This window comes from Nothobranchius furzeri, chromosome 14 (assembly GCF_043380555.1).
Source record: "Nothobranchius furzeri strain GRZ-AD chromosome 14, NfurGRZ-RIMD1, whole genome shotgun sequence".
Classification (NCBI taxonomy): Eukaryota; Metazoa; Chordata; class Actinopteri; order Cyprinodontiformes; family Nothobranchiidae; genus Nothobranchius; species Nothobranchius furzeri.
In genome coordinates, this window is record NC_091754.1 from 14,183,353 (window position 1) to 14,205,999 (window position 22,647).

The 22,647-nt window shown below is 40.7% G+C and overlaps 1 protein-coding gene across 4 annotated transcripts in view; it reads left to right on the forward strand.

Annotated features, from left to right (window-relative positions):
- pard3bb (par-3 family cell polarity regulator beta b) overlaps positions 1–22,647 on the forward strand; it is a 326,214-nt gene that overhangs the window by 11,089 nt on the left and 292,478 nt on the right. For all 4 annotated transcript variants that reach the window (XM_054747065.2, XM_054747066.2, XM_054747067.2 and 1 more), the window contains one exon: positions 1,077–1,178. In XM_054747065.2, the coding sequence (XP_054603040.1) occupies positions 1,077–1,178 (102 nt within the window). Of the gene's footprint in view, positions 1–1,076; positions 1,179–22,647 lie in introns of those variants that run through there.

The following is a 22,647-nucleotide window of genomic DNA, read 5'->3' on the forward strand; positions in this document are numbered from 1 at the left end:
TATTTTTGTTGTCTTTTTTTAAAGAGACAACCAATCCCTTGTAGTAGATAGTTTTGAAAAAGGACTTTCTGACTTTAGGAATCTGGACCTACATCTCAGTTCTGACAGTTCCTCTGATCAGAGTTCTGTCTTTATTCTCAGAATTCTGTAAAAGAGAGCTTTTTTCCTGTATCCCTAATATTCTTCCATGGATATTTATCAAAAATTCTAAAATGTATTTTTTCTATGACAGTTTTAACTACAGACATGTTTCGTTTAAATGGAATGGGAGGGGAAACTGTACCTTGGCCATTCATATCCAAATAAATGGTCTGGTCATGACCCATGGGCAGATCTCAGTTGGGGCGGAATCTATGGCTATCTTTCAAAATGTCTCCACATGCCATTGGACACCAAGCAACGTGACACGTGACTCACCCCTATGGATGTTGGTCAATGGGACAGTCCGCCATACTTCATTAGAGAAGATGAGAATATATCCTTTTATTCTCATGTATTGTGGTTGTTGTATGTTTTAGAGAGCGAACATCTACCGAAGACAAATTCCTTGTAAATGTACTTTTACTTGGCCAATAAATCTGAAATCTGAAATCTGAAATCTGAAAATCTAAATGAAGGACTTAAGTACCTCCATCTGCTCTTGAGTCAAATCACAGCGCTCTATCAGTGTGGTTTGCCAATCACAGTGCTATATTGGTTTAATGGGCCAATCAGAGTGCTCTATCAGCCCAAACAGTCTAAAGTTGATGCCAAATCTGTTTCAAACAAGCCACCGCCATCTTTGTCATTTCGCTCAGTTGCACTAAACATGCACTAAACCAATATAGCACTGTGATTGGCCCACCAAACTAATAGAGCGCTATGATTGGCAAGGCACAAGACTGTACGGACTAGTGATAGGTCAGCTGATGTTCCGATTAGGCATGGCTAGACCAACTTGTCTAGATTTCTAGGCTAGGGAAACGTCTCTTTAGATTGTAAAGGTTGCGGATCCTTGTTTCGTAGACTGAAATGCATCCAGCTTTTAGGTCTGTTCACACTCGGTGAAGCTAAAGTTGTTGTGTATTGTTTTAAAGGAAGGAGAATACCTGGTTCGGACTCACCATGTCGAGTATTGCGACGGGGGGATTCTGGACCCTGATGATATACTCAGTGATCTGGTAGAAGACCGAGACAAGGTAAGGATATCTTGAGCAAACTGAGTATTGATGTGTGTAATCTGTGTGATTCTGTAAACATGTCAGTTGCTTTGAAATGTTAAAAAAAGATTGGTTCTAACTAATGAATTCATTAGAAATGTATAATCATTGTATTAATCCCTCCGTTATGATTTAATTAATTATATTATTCTAAGTCATATTGTATATATTATTTCATAATATGCCATAACACTCATATCCTGATGCTGCAAAATGCACTGTTTACTCATCGGTAGTCATCATGGTACTATGCTGATGCAGCCACAGAGCTGGCAGCATATGGAGGTGAGATAGAACCAAAAGCGTTTTTCTCTGCAACAACAAACAGGGCCAAAAATAACCAATGACTAGGTTGCACAATTTGTTAATATGTGGATGTAATCCAACAAATCTGTATTTTTTAATAAGAAGCTACATGTTTATGTTATATCTTGTGATGTGATGTAGAGAGACAACTTTAGCCCTTCAGCTTCAGCAGCCCATTGCAGCCTCTGTGTGTGAGACAGAAGGGTTAGGCTGAGGAAGACAGGACAGGAAGGGACCAGCGTGGAGCAGTTTACTAAAAAAAGTAGTGATGCACCGATCTGAAATTTTTGGGCCGATACAGATATCTGATATTGAGATCACTGTTATGATCGATAACCGATATTTGCCAATACCGATAAACTGACATTAATGCTTCGAAAATCAGCAGATTTTGTATATAATGAAAATGATTCAAGCTGAATTTACGTTATTATGTACACACAACAGACACACTTACGCTTCTGAGATGATTACAATCACTGTCACAAGACTAAACAATTACACATCACCCCCTCACCCTCTGAAACAGCCAAACAAATGGAGACGAGATGGAAAAAATATTGTTTTTTAATATCGGCTCGGTGTTATTTATCAAACCAATACGATATGTTAAAAAATGACAAACATTGGGGGGCGCTAGTGAGCAGGTGATTGAGTAGGCAGCAAGAGAAACCTGCTTTACTTAAATTTGGCTTAAAAGTTGTCTTTTGGCACTATATTCCAGCAAAAACTGACTAAGCACACTTTTTGATCAACCACCTCTCACTATACGATTTTTTTTGGAGGAATTTTACAATGACACCATCAACATGGGGTTTATCACTCCCAAACTTTCAGTATTACTATTGGGCTTCTAATATCAAATCAGTGTTGTACTGGAAGGAGTTCCCATCTAATAATCTCTCACCAGAATGTTTGCGAATGGAACATTTAACTTGGCCTCAAACCTCCTTACGTATATTCACTACCTTGCTCTAAACTTCCTCTTTTGGAACCCATATCTAAATTCACCCCAGATCTCATTGTAAAACACTCCTTAAAAACTTGGATATAGTTCAGACGAGCCTTTTCCCTTAGGGATCTACCAGTCTGTGCTCCTATAGTTAAAAACCATCAATTTATGTCATCAACCATCAACTAGATATAGCTTCCAATGAATGGACCAGTAGAGGAGTTACCACAAAAGAAAAGTTGTTTGTCAATGCAAAATTTGCATCTTTTGATCAGTTAAGGTTAAAATTTACATCCCAAGGTCGCAGTTCTTTAGATTCTTACAACTTTGCAGCTCTATGACAGCATCATCTACTCATCTTCCATCGCAGCCACCTCACTCCCTCTTGGATGTCACTTTGAGACTTAACTCATTCGCTGCCATCCGTTTGCTGATCGGTAAAGCCCTTCGCTTCCAGCATTTTTCACCATTTTTACTGTTGTTTAAGACTCACATGTTGCACGCTAGGATGATGTCGACGCCAAAATAACCAAAACAAAGCGGGGACTCACCTATTACATCAGGAAGAATCCGCGCATTTCGAGCTTTATCCATTCTTTCATAATCCGTTGTCGAATTGTGATCGGCAGAAGCTTTTCCGGTTCGCGCCTCACTTTTTTTTTACAGCAGCGGCCCAAAACGATCTCCTAACACATGGATTTTCTGCTTCCTGATCACGTGGCATGTGACGTATGTGGACGAAGATCGGCTTTAGAGCTGAGTTGTTTGTTCTCACGGTGCGGGGGCTCATTCCGATGCCCACACAGTAAACAAATGCAAATGACTTTAGTCATCAATGGCAGTGAATGAGTTAATCAAGGTTCCAAGGGGACTATTGGGAAAGTCTATTAACTACTAAGTACACATAATCTGGAACCCTCAACATTATTAAGAAAGCAATGGGAGGATGATTTGGGGTTAGAACTTCCTGAAGAAACTTGGGGAAAGGCTTTAGATAGAATGCATACCTCTTCAATTTGTCTGCGGCACACAGTTATTCAATTCAATATTCTGCACCGCCTCCACTGGTCTAAGGTTAAACCAGCAAGGTTTATACCCAATATTAGGGCTGCTCGATTATGGCAAAAACCTTAATCACGATTATTGTGACTGAAATTGAGATCTCGATTATTTAAGACGATTTTTCAATTCATGTTGATTTTTTGTTTTTGTTTTTATTCAGTCATAAAATTGTTCAGGGCACAATCAGGGCAAAAATAAACAAGAAACAAGATGATCACTAAAAGAACTCCTGATTCCCAGTAAAAAAAGACCAATATACTTATAGCTCATGGTCTATGACCCAAGGGCTATAGACCTTGGTTTAACTCATTTAAGTCTAACCAGTACAGACCCAAATACCAATATCTTGCAAATACTGACAGCAAGAATTATGCAGTGGCATTTATAACAAATAAATGCAAATAAATTGATGTTCACAAAATGTTGCATAACATTTATTGAGTCGTGTCAAGGTGCTGTAGGAGAGTGCACTAGCACCGTGACCTCAGAGAGATTAGTTATCAGCGTGAGGAACTTATTTCTACCTTATTTATAAACTATTTATTTACAAGTCCATCAGTTAATGCTATAATTGTCTCAACCACAGCTGCACCCCCCAACCCGGTCTCACAGCAATCAGGGGCAAGCTGCACGTGTGTTTAGCACGCCGCACGTGCACATTTAGCTGTTTTTAGTGGCTCAGGAGCCCACAGGTACGGTGTGTGTCACTCACTCTGGTTACTCCAACAGGGAGCCGGCTCTGAGAGCCGTTTCTTTAGCGACCGACACATTACTACATCATTCCCTTTCCTAATGTCCTGAAGAACGGTCCGGAGCGCAGGTGGAGTGTTTAGCTAACCTGCAGGAAATGTCAACGACAGTTATCCAGAAAGTAGCTAAGGGCTACCAGAGATGTTTCTGAGGTGTTCGCTAGGTACTTTTAAGATTTAAAAAGTCAAGAAGGGGGTCTGAAAAGCTGTTAGAAATAGCGTCAAAGTCGCTAAGTTGGCAACACTGTGGGAGGAGCGCTTCATTTGCAACTCAGGGCAGCGCAAGTGGGAGGAGCAAATAATCGGCTTGTTTTGTCTGTATAATCGTTCAAAACTCAGATCGTAATTGTGATTAAAAGTCGATTAATTGAGCAGCCCTACCCTAGCCTGGCAAGCCAGACTAAATAAATGTATTATTTAGTCTGGCCATGCTCCATTGACGGCTCTCGGTTGTGGGGCGGGTTCTACCGTTGTCTTTCAAATGATCTCCACATTCCACTGGACAATGAATGTGACATACTCTTGTTTCACTCTGTTGCATCATCCCACCCACCAGGCATATAGAGTGCCCTGATTGGCCCACAAAGCGGATAAAGCTCTGTGATTTGTTCACTAAGCAGATAGAGCACTATGATTGGCCCACCATTATGGACCAATCACAGCTCTTTATGTGTTTGAAACCCCTCTAGAGAGCTGTGATTGGCCAGCCAGAGTCCTGGTAGGAGCTGCTGAGGTTCCAATGGAGCATGCCTAGACCAAACTTTGCAAAGCAAGAATTTGGTCTAGTACACTAGGCTAGCCCTACCCAATATCGATCCTATTTGCGATCGATGTAAACAAACACCAGCTACCCTCTCACATATGTTCTGGTTTTGCTCAAAACTAAAAAAAACTTCTGGTGTGCAATATTCAAAACTTTATCAGATGTTTTACAGATATCTATAGAACACTCTGCCATTACTGTGATATTTGGAGTAATTACATAAGACACTCATCACAACCGACACGCAAAGACTATAATAGCTTTTGCATCACTTATTGCCAGAAGATTAGTACTTCTCAGGTGGAAGGATGTACACCCTCCAACCTTTAAGATGTGGGTCATTGACCTTTTACACCACCTGACACTTGAGAAGATCCGCTATTCTACAGGAGCATGTGCTCAGAAATTTTATGACACATGGAAGCCTTTTCTGACACACGTGGAGAAGTTAGATATCATCCATGCTGATACTATGCTTTCATGATCTTCTGTCGTAGAGAATTTGGGACTCACAGGAACCATTTCTGTTTTGTTTGCATTAGTAATTGAAGAGGGGAAAATATGTATGTATATACAAAACATGTATGCGCACGGCCGGATTAACCATATGGGCAACTGGGCAATTGCCCAGGGCTCCACAAACTCTAAAGGGCCCAGGGCAGCAAGGGCACGAGCAAAATACTGTATTTGAAATCTCCCGCTTCATATTAAACTAGGGTGACCATACATCCTCTTTTCCCCGGACATGTCCACTTTCCACTCTCTGTCCGGGCATCCGGGGGTGGGGGGTGGGGGGGTCTTGTATTGATGAAAATGTCCGGTTTTTCATCCAGGAGCAGGGATCGAATTATGGGGGAGCAGAATAGCCTACACATCCAGAGCAGAATAGCCTACACATCCAGGGAACCCAGAAAATAGTTTTCCATCTATATTACATCATTCATGGACTCTTTTGAACTGAAAGCACAGAGAGCGGCAGAGCGATGATCGTTGGTGCGCTCCAGGCTGCTGCGTTCAGCGCACGGTCCATTCTCAAAGTGGCGCAACAAAAAACTATAATTAACACATGATTGTTCTTGTCCGCACATGTTCTCTATTTTCTGTCTTATCTGTGCCTGAAGCGCTCTGCTACTGCGGAGCTCATCACCTGTGCTGCGGTGATTTCACCTCACTGACGCAGCATCGAAATGCGATCTTCGCTTTACGGTCAGGAGATCCCTTTGATCTGCTCAAAAGTAACTGATGAGGTGAAAAAGTAAGAATCCAGGCAGCAGCTTTTCTGGAGACTTTAGAGGAGATGCAGGAAGATGAGAGACAGACAGGACAGGAAATAGTTAAATAAAAACAAGAAAACAAAACAAAAGTGTTGAAAAGTAAAATGTAGGTAGATTTATCTCCACTACACGTTTTTACCAGTATAAAACAATAAGTTCTACACATGTCATATTTATACATATTTATACATTTGATACAATTCAGATCACTTTCAAAACTCAGTCACACACCCAGGGCCATTTCAAGGCATTTTGGGGGCCAAGGCCAAACACACACACACACACATATATATATATATATATATATATGTATGTGTGTGTGTGTGTGTGTGTGTGTGTGTGTGTGTGTGTGTATATATATATATATATATATATATATACACACACACAGCTGAAGACTCACTTGTTCAAGCTGGCTTTTGTATGACCTTCTTCAACCCCTCTCTCCCCACCTTTTCCACCTTCCTCAGGATCCACTGATTTCCCTCTTTCGTGTTAGGGGCAGCAGTAGCTCAGGCGGTAGAGCGGGTTGCCTCATGATCGGTCATGGGTTTGATTCCAGCTCCTGCCAGGGGTATCCTGCTGTTGTGTCCTTGGGCAAGACACTTCACCCAACTTGCCTGTGTTAGTGGTGGTCAGAGGGGCTGACGGCGCCAAATGGCAGCCTCGCCTCTGTCAGACCTCCCCAGGGCGGATGTGGCTACAAGTAGCTTACCATCACTAGCAGCGTGTGAATGTGAGAGTGTGTGAAAGCGTCTTTGGGTGTCTAGAAAAGAGCTATATAAGTTCAATGCATTATTATTATTATTATTATTATTAATATATATATATATATATATGTATGTATATGTGTGTGTGTGTGTGTGTGTGTGTGTGTGTGTGTGTGTGTGTGTGTATATATATATATATATATATATATATATATATATATATATATATATATTCAATTCAATTCAATTTTATTTATATAACGCCAAATCACGACAAGAGTCATCTCAAGGCACTTCACATAATAAACATTCCAATTCAGGTCAGTTTATAAAGCCAATCAGAAAAAATGTATCCTACATTAGGAACCCAGCAAATTGCATCATATAAACACATATATATATATATATATATATATATATATATATATATATATATATATATATATATATATATATATATATATATATTGTTTCTTTTTTTTTCTTTTCTTTTTTTTCTTTTGGGGAGGGAGCTCCGTTGGAGCAAGGGTGGGGATTGTTGTTGTTTGTTTTCTTTTTGTACTGTATCATTTACATTTTAATCTTGAATCTGTGATGCATTTGGTTTTTTACCTTCACAGCATATATGACAACAAAAGGACCTTGAGCAAAATAAAAAAGACTAACATCGGCCGATACCGATATTGATGTCGATATATTGTCCATCCCTATAAAAATGTATGAGGAAGTGAGGAACCGTTTGTCCCATTTTAGCTAATTCTTCCACATGAAAACAAATCCGAACTGACACCAAATGGACTTTGTTATGTTTTGTAATAGAAATAACTTTTATTGGGATATGAGGTTTTTGGCATATTTCAGGAGTCAAATTATGATTTATTATTTCACTGTTAAGAAAGAAAACTACATGAAGAATATATGCAGCTAGCTATATATCTTTTGTTGAAATGTAAATGTATGAATGTTCCTGCTCCCATTAGTTATTCTCTGCAGTTGAATATTGCCTCTCTAGCAGAATTCAAAGGTTTTAACTTGCTTTCAGCGTTCGTGCTTTTAGCAAATTACCTTTGGCGAACTCGATTATACTGTATGTTGTTTTTATTCTTTCTGAGAAATGTCATTTTATCTTACATTTACCTTTTGGGAGAAACACGCTGCTAGATAATCCAGCATTATTAAAATGTGATAAATAGCATAGGTTAAAGCCATTTTGAACCCTGGTTTAGGACTTTAAATGAAACTCTCTGGGTGGCACTTCACATTAAAACAGTGTCAACATGTTTTAATGAGCCTATGTCCTGTGGTGAACTGAATTTTTCATTTAGGTCACCACTAAAAAAAGCTGAAGAACCTGGTGGCTCAAACGTTTTATGTACAGTGAATGTTCCTGTCCTCAGCTCCTACTTTCTGCCTTTAGGGATGTATAAAATTTGCAGCATGGATGGGAAATTATCTGAACTAATTAATAACAAAGTTGCTGTAGTAGGAATTTGTCTCGAGGCCTGAAGCACCTTTAAGACAAACGACTCCATTTCTTTTAAAGCAGAATTTATGCTTCTCTTTTTCTGTTTATGTCACATTCACCAGTTTTGTTAGAAAAAATTTGTTGGGACAACTGGAATAAAAATGTTTAAGATTTTACATCTCTTACATTTTACATGGGTGTCCTGCAAAGCTGTGGCTAATGAGAACTATTTCAGCTCTAAAGAACTATAATTCACACATGACCTTTTCTGAAAAATACTGATTAGCTCTCTATCGTCAAATGTGCTGGTGACATGTTACACTAAACCCCAGCATAGGGAGCTGATAAATTGGTAGCATAAGCAACAAAACAACCAGGAGACCAACAGCTGACCTAGAAGATTATTCTGACAAGAGCCTGTTGCCATGGTTTTGAACAGTTTCAGAAAGCAGTGTTTACTGGTCTTGTTGATAGCGGTGTCACTGTGACCTTATTTGCAAAGCTTTATCGTGTAAAGTTCACACAAGCTGAGATTATAGCTGCATTAACCTTATAGCCTACAGAAATGTTTGGACAATGAGACGCGTCTGATCTGAATGTCTGAAACAAATCCTTTAGTTGAACATGTGAAATGTTTAAAATGCCATGAGGACCCAAAAAATTTCAACCAAATAAAAATGTGCTATTCACTCCATGCTCATTACTCTCTTCTAAATGTCATACATGTATTTTTCATTAATGACAAACCAACAGCCATTCACATCCTGGGAGTATTTGCTCTAGAAACGCAGTGATCTCTATTTCAAGGGTTTTCCCTCCTCACCTTAAGGAGCACGTCACCCCCTACCAGAGTTTTACTCCACTCCAATGTCATGTTTGAAAAATGCAACAAATCCTGTTGCCAGGCAGACCGAGAGGGTGGAGCCGCTAACAAATACACACATACAGGCTTGCAACGACATTGTGACTGGGCTGCATGGTGGCGCAGTTGTTAGCACTGTTGCCTTGCAGCACGAAGGTTGCAGGTTCGAAACTCGGCTGCGGCCTTTCTGCCTGGAGTTGCGTGTTCTCACCATGCATGTGTGGGTTTCCTCCGGGTACTCCGGTTTCCCCCACAGATCACAACATGCCCTATAGGTTATATATTGTAAGTCGCTTTGGATAAAAGCGTCTGCCAAATAAATAAACAATAAACATAAACATCATAATGTACCAGCTAATTTCATAGGGTACCTCTTAGCCAATAGCGATGGTAGATTTAAATCCAAATGCTGTGCAGAGTTTTTATCTGACGACGGCGCAACACTGACAGTTTTAGGCAGAATATTTAAATTTTAACTAAGATGCACTTAAGTGCCAAACTATTGACTACACGTGTCTGCAGCACGATTAGACACTTGTTTATATTGTTTATCAGCAAAAAAAACTGATTTGGGAGTAACTTGCTCTTTAACTCAAAAACGGCCAGTTTTTTGTGTACCATCCTTTGAATGCAGTGGCACTGCTCTGAACACAATGAAAACCCGAATGTCAACCAAACATAAAAGCATTTAATTTAAAAATATTTTATAAATTCACACTTTAGTACTTGGATTACACAAAGAGCCACAAACTTGTTGTTCCTAAAAACAAACACGCATGGTTAAAAAAACTGCAAGCACGCACACACACACATAAAATCACATTTACAGAATTATATGAAGCAATGCACACTTTCTGAGTACCAGAGATTGCCTATAAAATGAAAGTGTGAAATATTCATTGAATTCAGAAGCGAGGCTCTCAGAGTATTACTGAGCTGAGATGAATAAATGGCTCCTAATCCCAAATCAGTGTTTTACTGTAAGCAGTCAGAGTCTGCCTGGCTTTAGATTTATTGCCATAAGGAAAACAGAGGATGGTTGAAGTCTGCTTAAAACATAGGTCAAAATTCATTTCAGAAAATCCATGGCTCAAAAACACAAGTGATATATATTTTATCTAGTGATATACTAAAGAAATAGGCTCAGTTTTTTGGCATTTGAAGGGATATTCATCTAGCAGCTGTGAGCAATATGATTGTTAAATTTAGTGTAATAATAGTTGGAATATATACCGCCAAATTATTGACCCTTCTAGGAAAGAAATGTGAACATTCACCTGCTGTATTTTGTAAAGATAGTAATAAGTTGCGCAAAAACTACACACTACTCAATAACCCGTTTCATACACCAACATTTCCTAGTCAGATAGGAAACCTTGCGAGATCATAGTGACTTTAGATGAATCAAACATGGCGGAGAAGGATTGCGCAGCATGCTTCTGTCACCTTTCTTTCTAATTGGCTTCATGTCTCATTCAACTGGCAGGGATGCTTGTTTATCCTTGAAAATCGGACCAAGACAACCCAACACATTTCATTGCCCTTATTTATGATTGGAGTGGTCCTGACATGCTTCCAAAGAGACCAGAGTGCTCTTAACACACCACACATGCCAGGAATATGCAGTGAGATTACAGTGATCCCTCGCTACTTCGCGGTTCGTTTATCGCGATTCACGACTTCGCGGATTTTTTCTTTGGAGCCTTATTCAAGGGAAATTCGCCAATTCGCGTTATTTTTCACCGATTCGCGGTATTTTTCTATGCGAAATATCAAGAAATTCCTGTTTTTTTCATCAATTTCATCATAAAATGTACATTAAAGGGTGGTTTGTTAACAGTACTATGTAAAGGGAGGGTTTTAAAAGTCTGAATACTGTACGTACCTGTTAAATAAATACTGTAAATATAGTGTCCATACTTCGCGGATTTTCACCTATCGCGGCCAGGTCTGGAACGCATCTACCGCGATAAACGAGGGATCACTGTATGTTTTTAGCTATTGCGGTAACTGGACACGTCCTTAAGATTGTTGTAAGGGGAGGATCAGGTCAAACATCATCACGATACAAGACCTCTTGCAAGACCTAAACCATATTTACGAGAGCAAATATAAGAGAAGCATCTATCAGGTTCTATCAAGTATTTGGATCCTTTTGATCAAAACAAGCTGCACCAGGCTTTAAATTACACTTTGCAAAAAGTGCATTATAGTAATCAAGTTTTCTTTCAGTACTACTAGTTCAGTAGTTATCATCTCAAAACCCACAGACGCTACACCATTTAATATCAATGTAATATTATTAAACAACTCACCATACCGTTACACTTTCTCCAGCACACACCTTTTTTTGCCATTACTCTAATGTCTCCCGTATACTTTGCTTTTCAAGCCCAATCACAGCTGTATGCCAAAGAAAATGAAAAGTAAGCAGAAAATATGGATTCCCATCAGCGTTTTTTCTGTTGCTGGAAGTGTATTTCCTAATGTATTTTTCCCAACTTGTGTGTGTGTGCATAAACAGACTAGTATAGACCAGGGTTTGTTTAAAAGGTTTACCGGGGTGGGGATACAACAAAGCCCCATATATAAACCATTATATTTTTAATACATTTATTTTCAACCCTAACCATTGTTATCGGACATTGCAAAGGTGGATATAATCATGTTACTCCATAATCTTTGCAAGCCGATGTTTCTTTTAGTACCGTATGAATAGTATGTATATTTTCTCACAGTTTACTTGTTATTTTATGTTAAATGTGATTTAGATTAATACATAGGTCAGTGAAATTCAATTTAGCTAATGGCTGACACCTCAGGTGCTATAGAAAGTCAATGTTTAGGTCTTTTTGTTTTTTACCTTTCTGAAGGTTTATCATATCTATCTGCCCATGAGCACATAAGACATTAATGGTCTACAGGGAGTGCAGAATTATTAGGCAAATGAGTATTTTGTCCACATCATCCTCTTCATGCATGTTGTCTTACTCCAATCTGTATAGGCTCGAAAGCCTACTACCAATTAAGCATATTAGGTGATGTGTATCTCTGTAATGAGAAGGGGCGTGGTCTAATGGCATCAACACCCTATATCAGGTGTGCATAATTATTAGGCAACTTCCTTTCCTTTGGGTCAAAAGAAGGACTTGACAGGCTCAGAAAAGTCAAAAATAGTGAGATATCTTGCAGAGGGATGCAGCAGTCTTAAAATTGCAAAGCTTCTGAAGCGTGATCATCGAACAATCAAGCGTTTCATTCAAAATAGTCAACAGGGTCGCAAGAAGCCTGTGGACAAACCAAGGTGCAAAATAACTGCCCATGAACTGAGAAAAGTCAAGCGTGCAGCTGCCAAGATGCCACTTGCCACCAGTTTGGCCATATTTCAGAGCTGCAACATCACTGGAGTGCCCAAAAGCACAAGGTGTGCAATACTCAGAGACATGGCCAAGGTAAGAAAGGCTGAAAGACGACCACCGCTGAACAAGACACAGAAGCTGAAACGTCAAGACTGGGCCAAGAAATATCTCAAGACAGATTTTTCTAAGGTTTTATGGACTGATGAAATGAGAGTGAGTCTTGGGCCAGATGGATGAGCCCGAGCTTGTGGGGCCTTTTCGGGTTGAGGATGGAGTCGAGCTCAACTCCCAGTCCTACTGCCAGTTTCTGGAAGACACCTTCTTCAAGCAGTGGTACAGGAAGAAGTCTGCATCCTTCTAGAGAAACATGATTTTCATGCAGGACAATGCTCCATCACACGTGTCCAAGTACTCCACAGCATGGCTGGCAAGAAAGGGTATAAAAGAAGAAAAACTAATGACATGGCCTCCTTGTTCACCTGATCTGAACCCCATTGAGAACCTGTGGTCCATCATCAAATGTGAGATTTACAAGGAGGGAAAACAGTACACCTCTCTGAACAGTGTCTGGGAGGCTGTGGTTGCTGCTGCACGCAATGTTGATGGTGAACAGATCAAAACACTGACAGAATCCATGGATGGCAAGCTTTTGAGTGTCCTTCCAAAGAAAGGTGGCTATATTGGTCGCTGATTTGTTTTTGTATTGTTTTTGAATGTCAGAAATGTATATTTGTGAATGTGGAGATGTTATATTGGTTTCACTGGTAAAAATAAATCATTGAAATGGGTATATATTTGTTTTTTGTTAAGTTGCCTAATAATTATGCACAGTAATAGTTACCTGCACACATTGATATCCCCCTAAAATAGCTAAAACTAAAAACTACTTCCAAAAACATTCAGCTTTGATATTAATGAGTTTTTTGGATTCATTGAGAACATGGTTGTTGTTCAATAATAAAATTATTCCTCAAAAACAACTTGCCTAATAATTCTGCACTCCCTGTATGTACTAAATAGTGTAAAAGACAAGAATACATAAAAACAGACAAGAAATTAAAATTACAAGTTTTACTTCATTATGTCATTAATATTGCACTCAATTACATGTCACTGAAGCACTAAATACTAACCAAAATTGTCAACTCTTCCAACAAACATAATTTTGACTGGAAGACATAAATAGTTTTTTTTAAACAATTTTAAAGTAGTGGTTGTTATGAAGATTTTAAGTTGAAAAGCCAGTATTTGTCTGAGTTAGAAAAAAGGCTTGTTTTTGAAAATATTGTTTGGCATTGTGATCAAATGTCGTGCCCTACTTGGCCTCAAACATCTCGTAATAAATAATATTAGAAAAGACTAGAACATTTGAATAAAAGAAAATTGCTTACATTTTGAAAGTATTTCATTCAGCTGAATTCCAAAAGTTTATAGAATGGAAACAGGCATGATTCAAGTTGAGACGTGGCAGACGTGTTTACTTCAGCTCCTACTTTTTGTGCTCTTATTCCTCTTATAACCTGTTTTCCTGTCACTGATCCCTAGACTTTGTTGGAACTTTGTTGGACCTTTGTTTATTTTTTGGATTCTTTGACTTCTTGGACCTTTATTTGGAATACAAATCTTTCGGATCTGACAGAGGCAGCTCAGCTAAAGTGTAAGCAACCTTGAAGCTATCTTGAATGTCTGTCCTCCCGTTGCTTCTGCCCCACAATGATGCCTTTATGCTTTCTAAAGCAAATAAAATAATTGAAAACCTTAAAGAGGGTATACATCGACTCTGCTGAACTGCAAAAGAAGGAAATGGTGCTGGATAGTTTTAGATCTCGTTTTCCTGGACTGTCTGAGACCATTGTCAGTTTGAAGATAAAACATCCGTGCAAAACTCTGCTCCAATCCGTGCAAAACTCTCTACTCCAAGACACCATTGCTTGGGATCCCTCTGCACCACGAAATCCGACTTCCAGCTCTACTCCTGACCAATTTTCATCTTGATCAGAGGTTGTTGTACGTGGCCGTAGGAGAGCCCCCGTGGTTGATCCCAACCTCCCACCTGACCTCAATCTTTCAAACCGCTTTTCTCCACTTGCTGAGGAACAACCAGCTGATTCCTCCAGGCCTTCTCTTCCCTCCCAACCACCGGATCCCATCCAGCAAGAGCTTGCAGTCCAGAAGAAGCAACCTGAGCAGTTTCTTCCCCCCCAGACCTCAACCTCAACACAAAATACTAAAGGATGCTGTATGTCAACACTCTGCTGGATCACCTCAAACTCTCCAGTTCCCTGACACCACAGGAACCCAAACCCAGAATCCTACACTACTCCACGGGAATACAAATCAGGAGCCCTCTACACCCCGTCCACTGTTTTCACCTACCACTTTGCTGGTACGTGATTCAATAATCAGGAATGTCCACTTTTTTAACGTCATGACGAGATGTTTTCCATCAGCCACCATACCTGCTCTCCTGGATAAACGTCCTGGTACTCCATCCCAGCTTCAGTTAAAAGAGTGATCATTCATGTGAGCTCAAACAATGTTACACGCCGGGAGTCTGTCATCACTCAACAGCATTTGACATTCTGAAGAGCAGTGGAATGTCTATTTTCATCTCCGGCCCGATCCCCACAGTTTCTCATGGATATGGACGTTTTAGCCATCTGCTCTCTCTACACTCCTGGCTTCAGTCTGCTTGCAGGTCCCACAGTTTTGGTTTCATTGATAATTTTAACCTGTTTTGGAACCGTTTCTCCTTTTTCAGGCGAGATGATATTCACCCTAACCGACATGGTTCAAGCATGCTAACCGCTACCATCCGGTATGCTGTGCAGTCCCATAGATCAGGGATTCCCAAAGTGTGGGAATCCCTGATCCCCCGGGGGTGCGCGAGCTGCCGCTAGGAGGTGCGCAAGGTGAAAAGTGTAATGGTTGCGGAGCTCAGAGAAGTCTGTCAGATGTCACAATTAGCGTAGCCAGAAACTCATTTGTGGGTGGGCCTAAGAAAAAGTAAGTGGGCACAATAGATGTAATTGAAAACAAGTATATTTTTGCGCGTGTGTCCTCCACATGTGCCCTAGCTTCATGATAACAATGCGCCGAGCTTCAGCACTTTGGCCTGCGCACGCCGATATGTTCCGTATTTGATCATTTTTAACGATGTTGGAGAAATCTGAAGGTGAGTCATTCTGGCAGATTGTAATTAACACCTGTCTCATGCAGGTGTTCTGACATTGTAAACCTCACACACAGAACATTGTGGATGTAACTAAATAAATCAAGAAATGATTCCCATTCAGACTATTAACAGCGCGCTGAAGATCTGAAGTTCAGAGTGCGTCTGTCAGAGGTCAGACGCGTTCCAGCGGAACCACGGCTCACGGGTGCACAAGTGAGCACATCTGGGCTGGGCAGAAGTCATTTTACAACATTGGTTTAAATAGCGCCGATAACGAAATGCAGTGACTCAAACGCTGCAAGTTGTGAAGCGCGTTCCATCCGCCAGCCGCATCACCAAGCGGAAAGTGAATACGTCAAGCATAAACCAAGCTTCATGGAGCTTTGCCGCAAGCGCGCGCGCACGCACACACACACACACACACAGATTCAATAAGCGCGCACGCTGCGCAAACTCCGGTGCGCCGTCAGACTGAAGGCAGAAATGAGCGCTGCCTCCTCTGTGATAAAAACTTTTAAGAGGTTTTATAACATTTTTCATTCAAGGTCAAATTAAGATATTAGCTTCTGGGATGAGTCGGGTCCGCTCCAGCCAGTGACTCCTCATGAATCTGACCACAACTCCTGTTACTGCAGCATTTGTTTTTCCAGTCCGCATGGCAGTGGATCGCAGATTCAGCCACACCATAAAACAGCAAATAGTCGGTCTGAGGCAAAAGTGAACCTCATGGCTATATCTTTTCCATATTTTCCCCTATAGACATTTGATTACGCACAAGTAGGTGATCAGCTCAGGTTTACGCAGAGCAGAAGAAAGGAGAGCGCTCTGGCCGCACAGGTTAAACGTTCCTACTTTAAGATAACCGTTAAATTGCATTGTTTATGTGCTACCTGGGCACTCTAAACATTTATTTAAAATTAAATCAAAGGAAATTGTAATGGTATTGAATGCTTATTAATTACTATTTAAAAAATGAAAGTTCTGCGGAAAAAGGTCGATCATATTTTTTTTAACCCTGTCTGTTTAGCTTGACGTCTGATATATATATATATATATATATATATATATATATATATATATATATATATATATATATATATATATATATATATATATAACCATGCCCTGATGTGGGGGCTGGGGGGTGCGTCGAAATGGTCGGGACATAGAAGGGGGTGCGCGGCTAAATAAGTTTGGGAACCACTGCCATAGATGTATGTCTATGACAGTTTGCATCCCAGAGATCTTCACCTTCTTCGGCCTTTGCTCAAACCTCCACTTCAAATATCATCACTCCCTACAGTCCTCCCATGATGCAACAGTCTTCTGTGTGTCTTCCAAAGGTCACAATTCCCAAAATGTTGTCATCTGCAGACAAACCCAAAAATTTCCCTATTCTAGTTCATTTATCAACCAGCAAAGACATAAACTGCATTCATGGTCGGAAAACCCAGAACACCAGATGTTGACTACCCATCCCTCTCTAACAGGTTAAGAAGACAGATGTTCTCCAGGATTCAGTTCAGTGTGCCCTGTTGAATGCCCGCTCCATCTCAAACAAATCCTTTATTTGAAATGAGCTGTTCACCAGAGAAAAGTTGGACTATTTATTTCGTACGGAGACGTGGCAGCAAGATGGCTATTTTGTACATTTCAATGAAATATGTCCACCAAACTGCTCTGTGCTTACCACACCACGCCCGACACGTCGTGATGGAGGCCTTGCTGTGGTCTTAAAGGACAAACATGTCTGTAATCTGGTGAAAAATGGCCCTTTTACAACTTTTGAATGTCAGGTCATCAAAGCAGGGTTTCAAAATTATTTCACTGTATTTTAATCTACCGACTTCCCGGTCCAGCTGACCCTTTTCTCTCTGAATTTGGAGAATTGCTATCATCAATGATCAGACTAGAAAAAGTTTCAATCCTTGGTGATTTTAACTTACACATTAATGTGTCATGTTGGGAATATGTTTTACCCAGGACATGAAAGAATCACAGACGGAAACGATGGTAAGTAAATAACAAATAATATTTATTAAGAACGATGGGTAACTGAAAACGCTGCTCCAAACGGGAACAGGAGGGACCGTGATCTAGAACGCGAAAGCAAACTGGTGTTAGAATCACGAAACCCTGGAACCAGAGAACCAGAACTGGAATTGTTTGGAGAGCTATTCTTACTGGAGATGATCGGTCTTGGTGAGGCAGGGCTGGGTCTTTGGGACCAGGTGGGGACAGACAAGCAGCAGAGAATGAGGATCCAGGACGGGATGAGGAAACAGATTGCGAGCCAGACAGTGAGGCAGGTTATGATGCAGGTCCGGAGGCTGGTGGTTAGGCAGGCTGGGAAGCGGACAGGATGACGGGCGGCTGGCGGAGAGTGAGGAGACCAGGGGGACGGTGAGCGACGTGATGTTGGAACAACAACTCCAGATGGCGGTGGGTAATTCCTGAGAACAGACGAGCAGGAATCTTCAGGACTCGGTAGATCAGGGCTGACTGGAACGGGCAGACAAGATTAAATCTGAACGTCAAACGAGACTGCGACTGGCTAGTGTTTGCCCAAGATGCGACTATCAACCGGCACTGGAGTTGTGTCACACCGCTCCTTTAGTACCACTGGCCCTCTGATCAGGGAGATCAGGAACAGCCACACTCTAGATCTTGTTTTCTCTTTGGGACTAAAAATCAATCATTTACATGTTGAAGAGGTTCATGTGAGTGACCACAGCTGCATTTTCTTTATTGTCCTATCTAATGTTGAATCTGTCCCTCACAACCAAAAATCAAAGAGACGTATCATTAATCAATCAGCAGTGGATGGATTTTCTAGATTATTTGACAGCAGCTTAGTTCAGGGTGATGATCCAAGCTTGTTCATCCAGTCATTGGATAAACAATGCTGCATTATCTTAGATAAAGTAGCTCCTGTTAAGCAGGCTACTTTTTCTAGCAAGGATGTTTGACCAAATTGGCCCATGCATTGTAGATTTTATTTTTTTATCCCTACATTCTGGCTCTGTACCATCTGTTTTCAAACATGCAGTTATTGAAACTATCCTTAAAAAATCAAGTTTGGACTCATCTCAGCCTAAAAATTACAGACCCATTTCTAAATTACCCTTTATCTCTAAAATATTGGAGAAGGTTGTGGCAGATCAACTGATTACTTTTCTGGAACTACACAACAGTTTTGATAAAATCCAGTCTGGTTTTCGTAAAAAGCATTTAACAGAAACAGCTGTGCTTAAAGTTTCCAGTGACATCACGGTGGCTGCAGACAACGGGGAGTTCACAGTGTTAGTATTATTAGATCTTTCTGCACCTTAATTAACAGACTTGGTGACTCGATGTGGATCTGTTCTAGACTGGTTTAGATCGTACCTTTCTAACAGAAATTGCAATGTCTGTATAAACCAAATCATGTCAGATTCTACTGATCTGTTCTGTGGGGCACCCCAAGGCTCTGTTTTGGGTCCTCTGTTGTTTCTGCTGTACATACACCCTCTTGGACAGATACTTCATTCTTTTCATAATGTCTCTTATCACCTATATGCAGATGATGTTCAGCTGTACTGCTCCTGTAAGGATTCTGAGTTCCATAAACTGTCTGAATTATTAGAGTGTCTATCAGCTATCACCAGCTGGCTAGAAGATAACTTCCTTCAGTTAAACTCTGAAAAGACTGAATGTCTGATCATTGCCCCTGAGAGCATGGTTCCCCTGATTAGTCTAAAACTTGGTCATTTATCCTCTGCTGTCAAGAGAAACGTAAGAAATTTGGGTGACATTTTTGACCAATCAATGTCTCTTGACGGTCACTCAAAAACATTGGTCAGAAACTGTTTTTATCATTTAAGAAATATCTCCAAACTGCGAAGGTTGGTGCCAAAACATGAACTTGAAATGGTTCTCCATGCCTTTATTTCTCCCTGTCTAGATTACTGTAACACACTTTTCACATGTTTTAACAAAAAAGCCCTTGACCGCCTTCAGTTGGTCCAGAACTCTGCAGCGAGGCTCCTAACTGGAGCAAACAGAAGAGCACACATCACTCCCATTCTGATGTCTCTCCACTGGTTAGCTGTTAACTTTAGAGTTCATTTTAGAATCCTGAGTATAACTTTCAATGCTCTACATGGTCAAGCTCCTCCGTATATTACCGAACTGTTAAAGCCTTATGTTCCATCCTGAGCACTCAGGTCCACCCACCAGAACCTTTTAGAAGTTCCAAAGAGCAGATACAAAAGTCGAGGTGATCGCTCCTTCCAGACTTGCACCCCAACTCTGGAATGATCTTCCTTTATCATTACACAGCATTGACAGTCTGGGCACTTTTAAAAAACAGCTAAAGACCCTTTTATTTAAAGCTGCTTTTACTTAAACCTTTTATTTTCTTATTTTTAACTCAAATTTTTAATCTTTCATCTGTTTATGAAAATTTATAATTTTTTAACTTTTTTTTTTCTGATGTTAATCTAATTCTGTTTTGAGAGCATTTTGATTTTATGATGTTTATGATTTTATGACTTTGTTTTATTTTGTTTTGATTTATGTGAAGCACTTTGTGATTCTATGTCTGTGATAAGTGCTATATAAATAAAATGTACTGCTCTAGGCCTTCAGAATCAATCGAGAAGCCCACTGTCTGCTGTAAGTGAACAGAGACAATCTAGTTGCGATAGCCAATCAGCTCACAAGTCAGTGTGGCCCAGCTGGCCTCATGGAAAAGTTGACATGAACGCATCCTGTGATTGGATAAGCAGTAGTTTGAACTTTTCTAGTGGCATTAAGCAAAATATCAAAACTAAACACGGAGATTTGTACCTATAGGCAGCTATCGGTGTATTTTTGAACACATGATGGCTGAAAGAGGAGAAGGGACAGACTTGGTTGCAGATTTACTTGCCACACCATTTTCCAGACGGACCTTTCAAGAAAAAATGGATCTTGTGAGAACAGGTCATCCGACTCCAATGCTAGCTGGCTTGTCCCAGCAGGGGAAAGGATTTGTTCGACATTTTCAGGCAAGCAACTATGAACGGTACCCATGGCTAACAGCTTCAGAGAACCGCTGCAGGTTATTCTGCTGGGAATGCCCGTTGGTCACATCAGATCGATTTGGTATTTGGAGCTTTACTGGATTTGCCAATTGAAGTTGTTTCACCAAGGCAGCAAAGAGACACCAAAGCATGGCTGGGCGCTTACAAGCTACAGTGCTTTTAAAAACCTTTGGGGACACCCGAGTGGATCTGCAGCTCAGTGAACAGGTGCACAGGGACACGGAGCTCCACAATGAAAAGGTGAAGAAAAAAAATTAGGGAGATATTGAAAAGGCTGATGGATTGTGTCATATTTTTGGGTAAACAGGAACTTTCATTTAGGGGACATGATGAAAACCCCCAGTCATTAAATAGAGGTAATTATGTGGAGCTTCTATCTTTTCTTGCTGAACATGACGCCGACTTGCATTACCACCTGACCCCCAACAGGGTCTTTACTGGGACATCAGGCAGAATACAAAATGACCTCAGTTATGCTTATTGCTGAAGTGATGGGAGATGAGATCAAAATGGAGATCAGAAGAGCCCCTTTTGTCACCGTCATGGTTGATGAAACCACAGACGTGGGTAACATGGCACAGCTGGCACTCGTCCTGTGCTATGTGACAGCCACAGGTGTCAAGGGGCGTTTTGTCAAATTTGTGCATGTAAATAGTAGCGGGCGAGCTGATGACCTTGCCACACTTATTTTCCGTATTCTCGAGGAATATGAATGCTGTTTGGACACAGTTGTTGCACAGTGTTACGATGGTGCAGCGGTGATGGCATCTGGACTAAACGGGGTGCAGGCTAAAGTTAAGAAAAAGGTGCCCATGGCCTTATTCATTCACTGTTATGCACATCGTCTTAATTTAGTGCTGGCTCAGGGGACCTCAACGCTTAAAGAGTGCAAGGTCTTTTTTGCCCATCTGAATGGCCTCGCTGCGTTTTTCTCCAGATCCCCGAAGCACACACAGTTGCTGGATGATGTGTGCAAACAGCGTCTTCCTCATGTTGCGCCAACACGGTGGCAATATTCATCAAGATTGGTGAATGTAGTCTTTGAGAAGCGAGTTCCTCTAAAAGAGTTGTTTGGTCACATATTAGACCACCGCGACAAGTATGATGAGGACACTGTGCTTTCTGCAGATGGATTTAACGCATGGCTGGAAGATTTTGAGTTTTGTTTTTTGCTCAACACATTCAATGGGCTTTTTGAGTATGCGGCTGTGCTTTTTGGAAATACTGCAGACCAAATCATTGGATGTACAATCCTGCATGGCCAGGCTGAACGAGTTCTGTGACAAAGTTGAGCAAGAGAGGGGCAATTTCTGTGAAATATATGAAGAAGCAATGCGCACCTCAGGTGGTCCAAGTGTGCACATAGGCCAAAGCACGGCGCAAGGCTATCTCCATGCACACTACCAAAACTCCACAACAGCATTCTGGACAACATTCTTTCCCAGACAAGGAATCAATTTCAGGACCATGAAATGTTGATGTTTCTCTCCCTTCTTGACCCCCAGCACTTTCAGACATACAGAAAAAAAATCAAGACAGCAGCCTTCTCCAGCATAACACAGAGCCACGGACCACTGTTTGATCTTCCCCAACTTAAAACAGAACTGACTGTAATGTATGCCATGGCTGATTTTGAAGGAAAAAGTCCCATTGATCTACATGATTTTCTTCTGAGCAAAAACCTGAGTGAGAGTATGGGACGACT